General features: G+C 43.6%; 1 protein-coding gene across 1 annotated transcript; it reads right to left on the bottom strand.

Annotated features, from left to right (window-relative positions):
• Window positions 1-645: 645 nt before the first annotated feature.
• On the bottom strand, window positions 646-14,234 carry LOC135507057 (dnaJ homolog subfamily B member 14-like). The gene is made up of 8 exons (XM_064926578.1): window positions 14,050-14,234; window positions 11,216-11,399; window positions 4,618-4,763; window positions 3,448-3,636; window positions 3,193-3,278; window positions 2,616-2,725; window positions 2,053-2,225; window positions 646-1,604 (listed from the first exon to the last, which is right to left on the bottom strand). The coding sequence occupies exons 1-8, from the start codon at window positions 14,180-14,182 to the stop codon at window positions 1,480-1,482; spliced, it is 1,146 nt and encodes a 381-aa protein (XP_064782650.1). The 5' UTR covers window positions 14,183-14,234; the 3' UTR covers window positions 646-1,479.
• Between the last annotated feature and the right edge of the window lie 529 nt (window positions 14,235-14,763).

Raw genomic sequence — 14,763 nt, 5'->3', positions numbered from 1 at the left:
GTTTGCTTAATATACAGCATTTGAAGTGGTTTATACTATTACTACCTACGTACATTTTAGCAGTTCCATTTAGTTTTGCTACATTTAAAACCATTTACATTTAACACCAAATACTTAGTATTTTACTGGGTGACATACCTTCATAGAAAATTACAAAGTATCTTTCCTTTTACTCAAGTATGACAATGGAGTACTTTTCCCACCACTGATCAATACACGTGATAATCACTGTAGGCCTATAACTTGTGTATTTTTCAGAAACACCACAATTCTCATGGACTTCCAGGAAAAACAGCAAAGTCTCCTTTCTAGTTTACTTGCATTTCAGTTTTAAGAATCACAGTACCAACCTGTTTGGGTACCAAGCCGGAGCATGTAGCCATACAAATCCACAACATCTTTTGCAAGCCTCATATGGTGAGGCCATATTAGGTTGAGAACAAGGCTTCTTGCAAAATGAAAGTGAGACTGTATACAAACTACTAGAGTAACAGATCTGTATGCCAGGGAGAACATTATGTGGAGAGAATGGGCCTACAGTCTGAGTACTATGAACACATTTTAAAAGGGTGTTTAACCTGCCCTTCCATCTGCTTCATACACACAATTGCACAAGCTCTTGTGCTCGAAACAAATCAAAACTGCTTCTGGTAATAATTTATTGTTTATTCAAATGATTAAATCGAGCAATGAAGAAAAACCTGGTTTTTCTACTTAAATAACTCCATAAATTTTCAAACATTCGAAATGAAAAATATACAATTGATGAAGATTATGGTTCCAACTTCACATTTTTTCCCAGGCAAAAAAAAGTTCAAGTGAGACCGTGGTCATTTCTTCATCTGTGGAATGAACTTCAAGGTCCATGTAACTCCACACAAGGTTCCACTGTGGGTTCCACTGTGGTAGCTAGGAAGCATTCTCTGGGTTCCTCACAATACTAGCACTGCTAACGCATGGATTGGAAGGAGGGCAGCATCTCCAGATGAGCCTAAAAATCTTGTTTAAGTCAAGCAGGTGAAGTAGTTATCTAGAGTGAAGACGGTGATTTGCTTGTTACAGCAGAATGCTTGGCGCTTCAATACTCGAGGCACCACCACAATGCCTTCTGCTTTTCCAGTCAGTGTTCATTTCCAGAGTGGGTTCTTATTTCCAGAAAACACAAAAAGACAAGCAAAGATAGAAGAGAAAAAGTTGTGGTTCAAGTGTTTTGGGAGGTTGGTCTATTCTTCAGTTGGTTCATTGAGATGCAGCAAGGCAGTTCCCAGGAAGGAGGGGGTGATGAGGAGGATGGAAAGATGGGTACTGGGGGAGGGATGGGGACAACTTATAACGTCAACGGTAAGGCTATTTTTATTTTTCCTCCTTTCAATCTCCATGGTTTTCCTAAAAAAACAAAAACATTTACATACATATTATATATCTATTCATATATCTCTTCTAAAAGCGTCCTGTGGGAGCCTGCGGCATCGGGCGGGCTCAGCCCCCCCTGAACAGGTCATTTAGTCTGTCCAGCTCCTTGCAGTTATCCATGGTCATCAGCTCAGCCTTCTTACGCAGGCGGTCGTCCCTGTAGACCTTAGCAGCATACAGCAAGTCTGTTTCTGAGAGAGAAGGGGGAGATGAACAGAAGACTCAGTCAATATCAACCATGTCACACTAAGCTACGTCGAGGGAATGCTTTCGTCACTAAATAAAAGGAAATTAATGCGTGTTTTGTACGGGTAACTTGTATTGCTTTACATGGGGCTAATTTGATTGAAGTCCTCACTGTAATTATACCTTGCAGGGGCTGCGTGCTACGCCACTGCTTATACCTATAAGAAATCTGTGTCAAATTAATTATATCCAGGTCAGAGCTTCAGCTAGGCATTTGGTTTTCTAACTTGCTAGGTACGTGGCTAGATTACAGCAGAGACATTTAATCTCCTCCGGGATCAAGATCCCCGTTGCCTAAATTGTTTTAATACTTCTGGTAGTACCTGGTATGGTACAGAAACGGTATGAACATCGGAATACCGCCCAACTAATAGAGGCATGATGGACACCTACTCGTCTGCCTCTCCTTCCAGCAGTTGTTTCTGACATTAGACACGTAGTCCTCCTCCACGTTCTTCTCAATCTTCTGCAGATTGGAGCCCTTGTACTCTGTCTTGAAGTCTCTGTTGACGTAGTAATCCACACGCAGGTTCTCCGTCTGCCGTCTCACCGTCTGGCCCGTGGACCTGGAGAGGACAGAGGACAGGCATCAGGTTACATACGGCTGTTCTGAGAGCAGCGAGATGTATAGCTTTTTATACCTGGTGAAGAGAAGAGGCAATGGGAATGATCAAACGCACACAAATGCATCAGTACTTTACTGGTAGGTGTGTCCGTTACATACACCAACCATGTCACCATTGGACAGTATTTTTCAGCACCGTGCATGTGGAGCAGGGGTACAGAATAAAAGGCCTGGGCCATGTTCAGGTGGGAGAAAACATTTTGAAACTGAGTGGTACCACTTAAATGCATGATGTGTCCAATATGAACACAGATTTTCATTTTCTGTGGCAAAACCTTTAAGTACTGTGATCCATACTGAGCACGACCCCAGCGTGTGTGTGTACACGTACGGTCTGGAGTAGAGGCTGTAGGGGGGGGTAGACACCATCAGTTGGCTCAAGATGGACACCAGGATGAGTACAACGATGGGTATCAGCTGGATAAACATGGAGAACCCTCCCTGGAAAACAGATGACAAAAATCACTAAGCATACACTATTTTGTCCTGCAGCTCAGTTGGTAGAGCATGGCACTTGCAACGGCAGGATAGTGGGTTTGATTCCCAGGATCACCCATACGTAAAATGTATGCACGCATGACTAAGCCGCCTGGGATAAAAGAGTCAGCTAAATGGCATATATTACTATTTCATATTTTAAGACATGTACTGTCCTGTTCGTGACTTTGCATGTTTCCCTGCTTTACTATGTAGCACACCGAAATTAACCAGAGCTCATCCCAGTCAAGGCTGGAACGGTTGCGTCCTTCACTAAAACAGAGCCTGCAATATGCTGCCGAGACTCCCATAGCTTGTAGAGGGGGGTCTGCTATGGAGGTCTGACCTGAAGTTACCCCAGACTCACTAGGTATTATATTGACAGTCACAGTATACATGTGGCAGTGTAGATGCCAGACATGCATGCATACCTCTCCCCTCTCCTCTGCTCTCTCCCGCCTTTGGTCCGTCTGCTGGCTGTATCGCGCCCTGCCGTTGGTGAACGTGTGGGCAGCCGCTGTGGAGAGGAGGTACCCTGTTATTGACTCGGCAAAGACTTGCAATACAATACTCATTTAATAAACATTCATGTTTGAGCAAGACAATTGTATTTAATTGTTAAACTTAGAGACAAACTCGACAATCACTGGATGAAATTAACTTCAAAATGTATGCGTGTCTCTTACAAGAGGGGAATCCTCCTCCGAAGAACATGTTGAAGAGGTCCTCGGGAGTGATGTCGGCCTCGAAGCCCCGGTGGAAGTCAAACCCTTGGCTGTGGGCGTGGCCAGGGCTGGTCGGCTCCTCCGCCCCCGTGAGGTCATACTGCTTTCTCTTGTCTGGGTTGCTAAGCACGGCGTATGCGTTGCCGATCTCTGTTAGAACCACAACACACTCATGGTCAATAAGTGTCACATTAAGTCAGCGAAAAAGTAGACATTGGTTCGGATCCGATGCTCCATTTAACACTGATCTGCAAACTTCACGTCGGAGTGCCAGACGTAGATACTCTGCCAGTCCTCAATCTATTCCAATTCAATTAATGTCAGGTCAAATTTAGGCTGCTAACAATGCTGTAGGGGCTCACTTGTTCCAGACCCGGTCCGATCAGTGAGGTGAAGCAGAAGAAGTCATTTTTGAAAGCTACTTTATTAACCAGAGCTGAGTGAGAGAGACCATTCTAGCAGGCGGGAGGGAGAGACAGCAACCAACCAAGCTGACTGGCACTATAGTAGACTAATAGCTGCCATAGCTGGATTATTTATCATCAAATATGATTACGTAGTGCTCGTCTTAACTGCATCAAACCGGGAAAACTAGTTAAGGAAGGCTGAGGCTGCAGTGCATACGCTTCTTGATCCTACAGTTAAACAATTCTATTCAGATAAGTAGCAGCCTGCCTACCTATTGGTTCTTGCAGACTATTCTTCTCTTTTAACTCAGTCATTTTAATTCCATCTTCCATTGATTAGATATCTCCTAACTTTTGCCACACACGGAGTAAGGCTCGATGGCTGTAGCCCATTGCCACTGATGACTAATGATTGGCCAACAACCTACACCGCCACTCGTGAAAACAAGAGCAGCAGCATAAATGAGACAATCTCTCCCTCTACTGCAGCAGTTGCGTTCGGATTTGTACCTTCCGGACAAGTCGGTTAAATTTACACATACCTGAGACCTGTGTCAATCATAACAGATCCAACCCAGACCTGTGACATTAGAATTCTGGTTCCGGACTCGCCCAGGTCCCGAAATCGGGTACAGGTGGATCTGTGAAGACCTGTAGCCTACATTACAGCCAAATAAATGTGATTGGCACTGAACACAAAAACAATGCATGTGAAACTTCTTACTTTTGAAGGCCTCTGTAGCTCCGGGGGCTTGGTTTTTGTCTGGGTGGAACTTGAGTGCTAGTTTCCTATAGGCTTTCTTCAACTCCTCCTCATTGGCCTCCTTGCTGGTGCCAAGGACTTCATAGTAGTCCTTACACCGCTTTATCCTTTAAGAAGAGAGATGACAGTGAGTGATTCATCAGGGCTATGTTACACATGTCCAGGAAACAGATATAGACCTAGTTTATTACAATGCAGTGGATCTGATTAATCATGAGGGCTGTAGCACAGATCACATTTGGCCCACAAGCAATACAAAAAACCTCTAATGGATATGTTTTGCTTCAATAGCTAGTGTTTGGAAAGTATCTAGGTTGTGCCTTTACATTTAGAGAAAATAAACACCCAAAGTGAATAATTTTCACTTCTGGTCTGTTTCGCAAGCGTTCCAGGAAGTCTCGCAAAGTTGCGCCTCTGGGTTTAAAAAAAACTGTGCTCCTGGAGTACCATTTGAAACCACAAGAGGGCAAATCAACATTGGTGGTAGAACAGAGCAGGAGAGTTCAAACGCAATCGACTCTGTGTATTGCATGACCTGCAGAAGAGAGATTGCCTCCAGTCTCCAAGGAGAACCACCTGAGATACTTGCCAGACTGTTACATTAACATTCAATTAGAATAATCAAATATATGCTGATGTCACTGTGTACCTTTCAATTGGAGGTTAAACCCTACACTGCATGTAGGCCTGTTTTAACAAAAAAATACAGGTTAGTCTCTAAACAAACACAGCATCTTAGTAAACAAACATACCGTCTTACGCTCTTTACAATGGGACTAGATGTTGGTCAGGCCTACCAAGCACTATGTGAGTGTTGCCATAACAAGATGTGTCACAGCTCTCTTTTGTCTCACTCTCAGTCCCTCTCCCTTCCCCTCTCACTGGCCTTATGGGCACCTTGCCGAGTGAGGTTCCCATAGGGGTAGTATGGTGTGTAGAAAACTGCAGTGTCCTCATTGAGCAGTTGATTAATGGCCCACACACACACCACCAATGGCACAAAGCCGACCACAACAAGCCACCCAAACAGCTCTGCCATGAAAGACTCGCATACAAATACACAGACAACCAGTCTGCTGTCATTAGCTCAGCAAACACTGCAAATATTCCACAGGCTTCAACTTCAAACCCAACTCCAAAATGTTGAGCTGAGTAAGTGTTAACAGCAGCCTTCTCTACATAAAAAAAGTGTGTTATTGGCTGGCTCATAGTACAGTAGAGAAGTTTAACCCCTCTGAGTACACCACACTGGACTGGGGGATTATGAGTGATCCTGTCGGTCAACTGCAGGGTTAATTAACGAACCATAAAGATGCTAGAGAAAACAAAACATGGAGCCCAATAGAACCATCTAACTACCGTCAGACGACCTCGCTAGGGGAAGGTGGTGGAGGCCTAGGCGACACTCGGCCCATTATTAGCAACACTTCTGTTCACCAGGGACATCAGTCGCCCGGAGCTCCCAGTCCCAGCCACCTACCCTGGCCTATGGGGACAGCAATGATGAAACAGTGACACAGAAAGGTGTTTAACAAGAACTCTCAAGGGAGATCATTCTAGAACACCCCTCCCCCCAAGGTTGGTATGATTCAGGGTCCAACAACAATCAGTGGCCAAAGACCCATACTAGCTAACATACTATTTAGCACGTACCGTTCAGGTTACTGATTGGCCGAGTGGGTGGGGCTGCATGCGGGTCGACCCCCCCCCCACCAAATTCAACAGAGATGAATTTCATTAACCAATCTGATAATAGCACATTTCCAATTTGATTCATTTCTCTAATCAGGAATGGAGTTATAGTCTCTCTATAACCAGCCTCAGTAGGCCTATCACATTCAACCTATACTGCAGTAGACCATATAGCCCAGTGGTGTATAACTCATTCCATTTATAGCCTAGTGTCTGCTGTTTTTTCTTCTTCTGTTGAATTAAGACCTGGACAACCAGGTGAGGGGAGTTCCTTACTAATCAGTGACAATTAATCAAGTACAAGGGAGAAGCGAAAACCCATGGAATGAGTTTGACATATGTTATATCTCTCATTTAAAAAGGACTGAAGACAGAAACCGATCATTTAGTTCAATTTCAAAATATTTATTAGTGAAATCAAAGTGCTGTAGCATATATAAATTAAATGGTGTAGTACACACACAAGAACTCAAAATGTTCAAATCAAAAGACTATTGAACAGAAGAAAAAAAGTCAGGTGAATCGCAAATTCAGAACCGCTGGACAGTAACATAGCACTGATCATTGGGAACAAGATCAGAATGACTGCTAAGGCTTGATCCCTAGATTAAATAGTTTGTTTTGTAGACTACCTATCTATATGTTCAAATCAAAAGGCCTGATTAACATGACATCAATAATGCAGCCACATCCCGAGTCCCTAGTGCAGACACACTGACAAAAGATGGTTTATTATTTAGTTTAAAAGCGCTGATGGCCAAGAGAACAAGAAACTGAGAAGCCAGAAATTCCACTCCCCCCAAAAAAGAATAACACTTCCGTGTTCAAAGATGTAGCCTACAATGCAATACTCGTGATCATTTTAAGGAGTACAAACTCTACTTAGCCTACATTTGAAATGCCACGCAGAAGCTTCGCTATTTAGCATCTTCCCAAATAAATAGCTTTGTTAGGCCCAAGTTCTCTTCGAGTAGCCAATCCCTTGCAGCCCACCTCTTCCAATGTATAGTGGAAAGGTGTGCCCACCAAATGCAACTAGATGAGCCCAAATGAGTATAACATCCTGGCATTTAAACCATAGCTTACTTTAACATTTCCCACGACCCCCTCCCCCCAAAACAATCTAAACGACAGCCTTAATCTGGAAAATCTCATTTTTACATCAAAAATAACCTTCTATTGATAGCCTTTTCATCTCTTATCAAAAGAACCCAATACATACATTTACTCAGTAAAATTATATTTCTCAAATGATTCTTAGCAACAATTATATATTGTCCCAAATAATAATCTGTACTGTTAATTATTAGTCCCTCCGTAAAAAAATAGAGGTTTATTTTGGGCGACTACACTGACCCAGACGTTGAATACCGCTGCTTAACACCAGGATGGGCATCTGGACACAATGGATCGTTTGACATCACTTGACTTTCACGTATTCGACCGCAAACTGTCAAACAATCTCATAAGTATCACACACCGTAAACTCCCAGCTAATATCTAATCAACGCAACATTATCCCACCCCTGGTTATCCACTATTAACAAACAATTGTTTCATTTTTATTATTATTTTTTTTTAAATAAGGCAATATCTGCCAATTAATTTCCAGCAATATTGCCTGTGTGTCTATGTGGTACATGAGTTTATCACTCTGTGTGTAGCCTGTTGATGTCATAACTGTCTTGTGGGTTGCCATAAATACAGTCCCCAAAACCATCACTTAAACATTAACTGCAAAGATCAGAATGACTGCTAAGGCTTGATCCATAAATTAAATAGGTAGCCTAGCTTACAAAACTAAAACTATCTACATGTTCAAATCAAAAGTATATCATGAGTAAGTATATCATTTATATCTATTATTTCTCATTCGCAAACTTTGCCATGAAATGAGTAGTAGAGAATCATCGCTAGACCGGCACGTCATAGATGGCAAATTCTCCAATCACTAGATGCATAAATTAAAAGGCCAAAAGCGCAATTATAATTTTTTAAATTGTCTTGATGTGATTTAAGCATTCACATGGACTCAGAACATCCCATTCCGTTGGTTCCCTATGAACAATAGTCATTTTAAGAGTGAAAAATTTAACAGAACATAATTTGGGGAAAATAGTCCATTTATTTTGGGAGCGGAATCGCAGATTTTATAGGGCCCCCCTTAGAGTTGTTTATTAACTGGGTGCTTTGAGCCCTGAATGCTGATTGACTGAAAGCCGTGGTATATCAGAAAGTATATAAAAACATGTTATTGTTCTAATTACTTTGGTAACCAGTTTATAATAGGAATAAGGCAGCTCAGGGGGTAGTGGTATATGGCCAATATACCACGGCTAAGGGCTGTGTCCAGACACTCCATGTTGCGTCGTGCTAAGAACAGCCCTTAGCCGTGGTATAGTCGCCATCTACCACACCTCAGCCCTCATTGCTTAATTATTTTTACCAGATATATGGACAGAAAATGAAACACTACTTTCTCTTTTACACTAAGGACCAGGGAAGAGAGTTGCAGGGGAGAGATGAATGTGCCCATTTGATAGCTAGAAAATAAAATGCACCTTGCGCTGTTGATTTTTTTTTTAAAGTAGCTCTCATGCTAGAAAAGGTTGGAGACCCCTGATCCACAGGCTAATGAAAGGGTTTGAGAGGACATGGATTTCAGAGCCCAGGTGTAAGGCATGGGGGTCTTACCATGGTAAAAGACTAGGGGATCAGGCTAGTACGGGTTAGCCTAATTGGAAAGGTGTTCAGGATGTTGTTTAGTTCATTCTGGACTAGCTGGCGTGGCTCACCATATCTGGCCTTCAGGGCCTGGAGAGCTGCAGTGTATGGTGTTGGGGAGTGCATAAAGGATTGGGCCAGACTGTATGCACTGGGAAACCGTAAATTATCCATTAGTACTTGGTATTTGTAGCGTTCTGACAGTTGACTGTGAATACCCAGTAGGCTCTCCAATGCCATTTCCAAAAGGACAAATTCACTCTCCTTTCCGCTCTCAAAGTATGGCAGTTTGGGTCTGGGAATTCCATAGGCTGAGGATACTAGAAGTTTCATAATGTTGGCTCCCTCTTCTGGTTGCGTGAAGGATAAACCCGGGACTTCTGATGAACCCACTGAGGCCTCATTGGGCCGGTCCCCTACTGTCCCAGACCCTCCATTGGTGGCAGACGGAATTGGGTGAGAGCCCTCCCACCTGATGTTTGAGGACTGGCCTGGCCCTGGATGAGAGGAACGATTTGCCGTGGTTGGTAATTGGCGGAAAGGCGAAGGAGTGATGCTTTGTCCAGATGGGGGAATGCTAACTTGTGTCACTGGCATAGAGGGCGTTGGTGGAGCGGCCTGTCCCCCGTGCTGGCTGTTGACCCCGGAGCCTCTGGGAACTGTGTGCCTTGCGGTACCAGAGGGGCAGATTGGGAAAGAAAGGCAGACAGGTCAGGTCCATGTGGAGGGGTGGTCAGGTCAACTCCCTGTTCATTCCTCTCCAGGAAGGATGAGACCATCCGTGCCTCCTCCAATTCCCTTCTGGCTTGACGGTGCCGTCGCTGCTGTGCCAGGTCCTTGGCAATGAATTCCTGTAGAGCTCTACGGGCCTGCACATCCAATTGGTGACATCGTTCATCAGCCTGTCGTTCCTCCTCAATCTGACACTCTCCTCCAAAGCTAATAGTTTCATCCTGTCTTGTAGGACAGCGGTCTGTGAATTGCTGAGGGCTAGTGAATGGCGACTGCCATGGCCACTTCCAAAGGGGTATCCACTGGTCAAACTCCCACTCCGTCTAGAGTGCTTCACGATTTCCCATTAGTTAAGGGGTGAGTGGAGCCTGCCTCAGGAAGCTGGTCGACCTGTGCTGTGGGAGTCACCTCCATGGGTTCTTCATGTAGACCACTTCCCTGCTCCAAAGCAGTTTCCGGTCCTTGGCTCAGAGGGGATGGTTGATGGCTGAAACGTATAGTTGATCCATCAACACTGAGCTCTGGTGGACTTGCCCTTTGATGTCGGAAACTCAACCACATAATCCTTAAGATAACCAGGTGCTGCTGGTGGTTGAGGATGAAGGCTTTGTTGCTTTTGGCTTAGCTCCTGGGTATTTCCTTTGTTCCTGGATATTTCCTTTGTTCCAAGACCTTTCCCTCAGCTGCTCTCTCCTCCTCTCTTCTTCCTTCCAGTGGAGACAATTCTTCCCTCTCCGCCTCCATTTCCTTTTCACCCATCTTTGGTTCAGTCATCATCCGGTTCGAAGGACCGGTTACTGTCAGAATGTCAAGCATAAAGCACTGACTAATGGTCCCTCGATTGAGACAGAATGACACGGAGTACATAGGTTAATTATTTTGGTGCGAAGTATATACGTCCAGTTTCATCTAAAATACATCTGATTTGTGTGAGAGCTCACGTGATGTGTGACAGATCCTTATCAATTTCCTGTTGTAGGAAGAACCACCATCAGGTTCATTAAAAAAATGTAACTTATGATCTATTTTACACACACAACAGGAAATTCAGGTGAGTAAGGGAATTTTACAATCCTCCATTTCCTCATCTTAACAGGTAGCCAAACAAAAAAGAACACCCAAAAGTGTCAGTCTCCCAAATTCACATTGATAACAAAAACTCAGGGTCAACAACACCAACCAGGCTGAAAGTGGCTCTCCCGCCCTAATCGCCACATGAGAATGCACCAGAGTGAAGCAACAACTACACACACAGGCCTGCCTGCTGCACACATGAGAAGTGGGACAGAGGATTGTACCATACGGCCGTCAGGGAGGGCTGAACAGAGATTTTACAAACAGATAGCCAATCCCAAACAGATTACGTGAGTGAGCAATCAAGTGGAAAAAAAGTCAAAAGCCTCCTGATCACCTCTGCACTCCTTCCACCTGGTCCTTGGTGAAGCCCTTGGTGCTGGGCTCGCCCCCTCCGGCCTCCTGGTCCTGCCCACCAGCCCGGGCCTTGGTGCTCTCCGAGGAGCTGTCTGTAGTACGCTGTCTGCAGTGCGCGCCATTCCCCGCAGAGCTGCCGTTCCTCGTCAAGGTGTCCAACAAGGCTAGGAGGGAAGAGAGAGAGAAGACAGAACAAAGCATGACATGGCACATTCAGAAAGAGAGACAAAGCTAAGCACTTCAAAGGCAAATTTCACAGAACATGATTAAAGACGGGTCCTCGACTAAAAAGCGTTCTCATTTTCAATCGAAAGTGTTTTTTTAGTCAAGGACTCGTCTTAATCTGGTTTTGGAAAACTGGCACTCAATCTTACAAGGGGAAACACTAGGCTCTTGAAAGTCAGACCACCATGCAAGGGAACATCAGTGGTTCACACAGAAACTAAGGTTGCATTGTTCCCAGCATCCAGTTGGCTTCCATAGACGAGCTGTAGTGGAGATCTGGTCATGCTTCCATGAGAGCCGCAGGCGAATATATCCAGCTCTGGTTGCTCAATGAGAATGTGCTAAGCTTTTCCAATGACACAAAGCAGCGCTCTGTGTCAGTCTACCCATGACCACTGCAGCAGCAGCCTAAGCAACAGCCTGAGTATACTGCCTACTGCATCGCTGTTCTCTCTGGCAGCACCCAGACTGTGCAATACAGCTCTGCAATTCGTGTGAAAGTTTACACAGGTAACTGAACACTATGTTGGATAGACACGCCAGAGTGAGAATCTGGCATGTCGGGAAAGATAATCATCTTAATGGTTGAAGTAGTAAATGTATTATTGCATGACACTGAACTGAAGACGGTGGCTGTTTTTCTTCAATCAAGATGCAATCTTCCAGAATCCTCCTTGAATCCACTATTCTTTCTTGTTGTGAGTTAATGAAATAAATAAAAACTGAAATTAAAAGGTGAATAGGATGATTTGGTTTTCCCTGGCCCACTGCCCTATCATTCCTTACCGTGGCCCCAGCTTAGCCCTGGCTAATGCGCTACCATTGTTCCCTCAGCTCTGGGTCAATCATTCAATTAAGGGATTGAGGTGGACAAGTCTGTTCACCTCTCTAACCTCATCCTGCACGAGCCACGTTACCTCCTCTGCGCTCAATGGAATCCCTACAAACACCTTCATGTCCTGCACAAGCCACGTTACCTCATCTGCTGACAGTGGAATCCCTACAAACCCCCTTACCTCATCCTGCACGAGCCACATTACCTCCTCTGCACTCAATGGAATCCCTACAAACACCTTCATGTCCTGCACAAGCCACGTTACCTCATCTGCTGACAGTGGAATCCCTACAAACCCCTTACCTCATCCTGCAAGAGCCACATTAACTCCATTTCCAAAAATGATTCTCAGCAGAAGTTGAGAATGCCACTTGACTACTTCCTTCCATTTTTTATATTGAATAAGGCATTGGTGAGGAAGAGCTCGCAAGTAAGCATTTCACTGTACTGTTTGCACCTGCTGTATCCCATGAACATTACCAAATAAACATTGATTTGAGTGAGGTGAATAGGCTGCTATAGCCATCTCCTTGGTGACCATTATAAACACTATTTAACCAAACCTTGAGTATTCACTACAACTAAATGTTCCTAGTGAATGTAAATGGTCATGTTTAACTGCATGATGTGAGAGTTAAGCCAACATGAGGAATAATTGCTTTCACATAGCCAACCGTTCAGCTAATACGTGTTCTATTAGCTATGGCTGCTGTGGAAATTGCCATTTACCTTCATAACAAGGTAAATATGTCTCCTGCCTGACATACTAGTATTGACAATTTCAGAAGCTTTTAAATATGATTGGTAGGTGGCAGGCTGCACAATTGACCATAATGCAAGCAGCCTCTTGCAAACACACAATTCACTCACAAAACATAAGTGTTTGATTACAGACAAGCACTTTCAACAGACAAAGCAATGAATTACAAAACATCACGGCAGCTGAGAGCAATAAGCAGATCAATTGCTTATGGCCCGAGGTAGCTGCTGGATCATCATCATGCATCAATACAACCACAGCCAGGCATGGCTTGTGTCCGGCAAGTTAGCCAAATCCCTTACTAAGCTAGTATCAGGCCTACATTGATACCCATTTTAAAATTACATTTCTGTCATGAGGACACTGGAAACAACCCCTAGCTGGCTAATTTACTGGTGCATAGGCATCACTTGCTTAGTCAGTTGACATTGTTATTGCGAAAGACCATACATGTGGGGAAATAACATCCCCGATTGGGAACTTCGCTCCACTGACCACATAATGCAAAACTGAATTTGTTGGCTATCCAACATTTAGATATGTCATATAGGCTAGCTAAAGTTAGTTAGCAATAGCTTTGCCAATTGGCTAGTTAGCATAGCCAGTCCACATTCGTCACTGAGCTAAAACACTGAGCTAAAATGAAACATAGCTTGTCAAGTGAGACATTTAACCGTGGATAATGTCAACCTTATCAAATCAACAAAATGGGCTAAGAAATGGCTAACGTCAAGTAGTTAACGTTAGCGACATAGTACACACTGATAGCATGCTAACGTTAGTTAGCAATTTAAAGAAACGTCACTTCTTCCTTTGCCCTGAGCAGTTTAAAGCGTTAATGACGTTACTTAACCATTTCATCATGTATTCGTTTACGTATTATCCGTGCATTGCGAGTGACAATATTCCAAGGCAAGTTGCCAAATCTTATTGTAAATCGATGTTTAATGTGTAACGGGCAAATTAACTGACATATGGTAACGTAGATATTTACCTTTCGCTTTGTAGGTTGGATAGAGCTTCTCTGCTTTGTTTAAGAATTTCACCGCCTTGTCTTTGTCTCCTGCTTCAAGAGCTTTAGTGGCTATACTTATACATTTTTCTGCTTCGTCTCTGTTCCCTTCCATCTTTCTTCCTCCCCCCCGGCTCTCAGCTGACAGTAGTGATGGGTAGTTCGCGAACGAACGGATCTTTTTGGTGAACGTCGGGAACCGAATCAGTGAAATCTGGTCCATGCAACAAAAACAATTCAGCGCCATCTAATAATCCAGCCAGGTAAACATTTATTTGGAGGTGCATTTACTGATTTGACATAATGGAAGCCTACCTTTTGGGCTTTAAATCGGAAATGTGTTATTTTTTCACTGGTTCTAGTTTTACATTTCTAAAATGTTCAACTTCATATTCATCATCTCCAGCACCACGCTAACATATGTAAAAACAGAGTGTTTATATGTTTTGCAGTCAAAAGGATTGGAAACACATCTTCCCATGACGTTCACCAATTAGACAATTAGTAGGCACTAATAATTGGTTAAAATCATGAAGCACATCAATGATGTCACTGGAAACACTTACCTTCCTTTCTTTATCTATTAAACATTGACACGTGCTGCCATTTTCACATATATTGATGTTGGTGTGGTGCTGAAGATGAATCTGAAGTAAAATCAAATACAAAAAAAGTTTAACTTCCCTTCAAGCATTT

The sequence above is a fragment of the Oncorhynchus masou genome, chromosome 20, assembly GCF_036934945.1.
Source record: "Oncorhynchus masou masou isolate Uvic2021 chromosome 20, UVic_Omas_1.1, whole genome shotgun sequence".
In the NCBI taxonomy this organism is placed as follows: Eukaryota; Metazoa; Chordata; class Actinopteri; order Salmoniformes; family Salmonidae; genus Oncorhynchus; species Oncorhynchus masou.
This window is presented reverse-complemented; position numbering and strand designations above follow the sequence as displayed.

Coding starts and splice junctions, on each gene's coding strand:
- LOC135507057 (XM_064926578.1), bottom strand. CDS start 14,182: ATGGAAGGGAACAGAGACGAAGCAGAAAAATGTATAAGTATAGCCACT. Junction 3,279..3,447: donor CGGAGGAGGATTCCCCTCTT/GTAAGAGACACG, acceptor TCCTCTCCACAG/CGGCTGCCCACACGTTCACC. Junction 2,726..3,192: donor GAGCAGAGGAGAGGGGAGAG/GTATGCATGCAT, acceptor TCTGTTTTCCAG/GGAGGGTTCTCCATGTTTAT.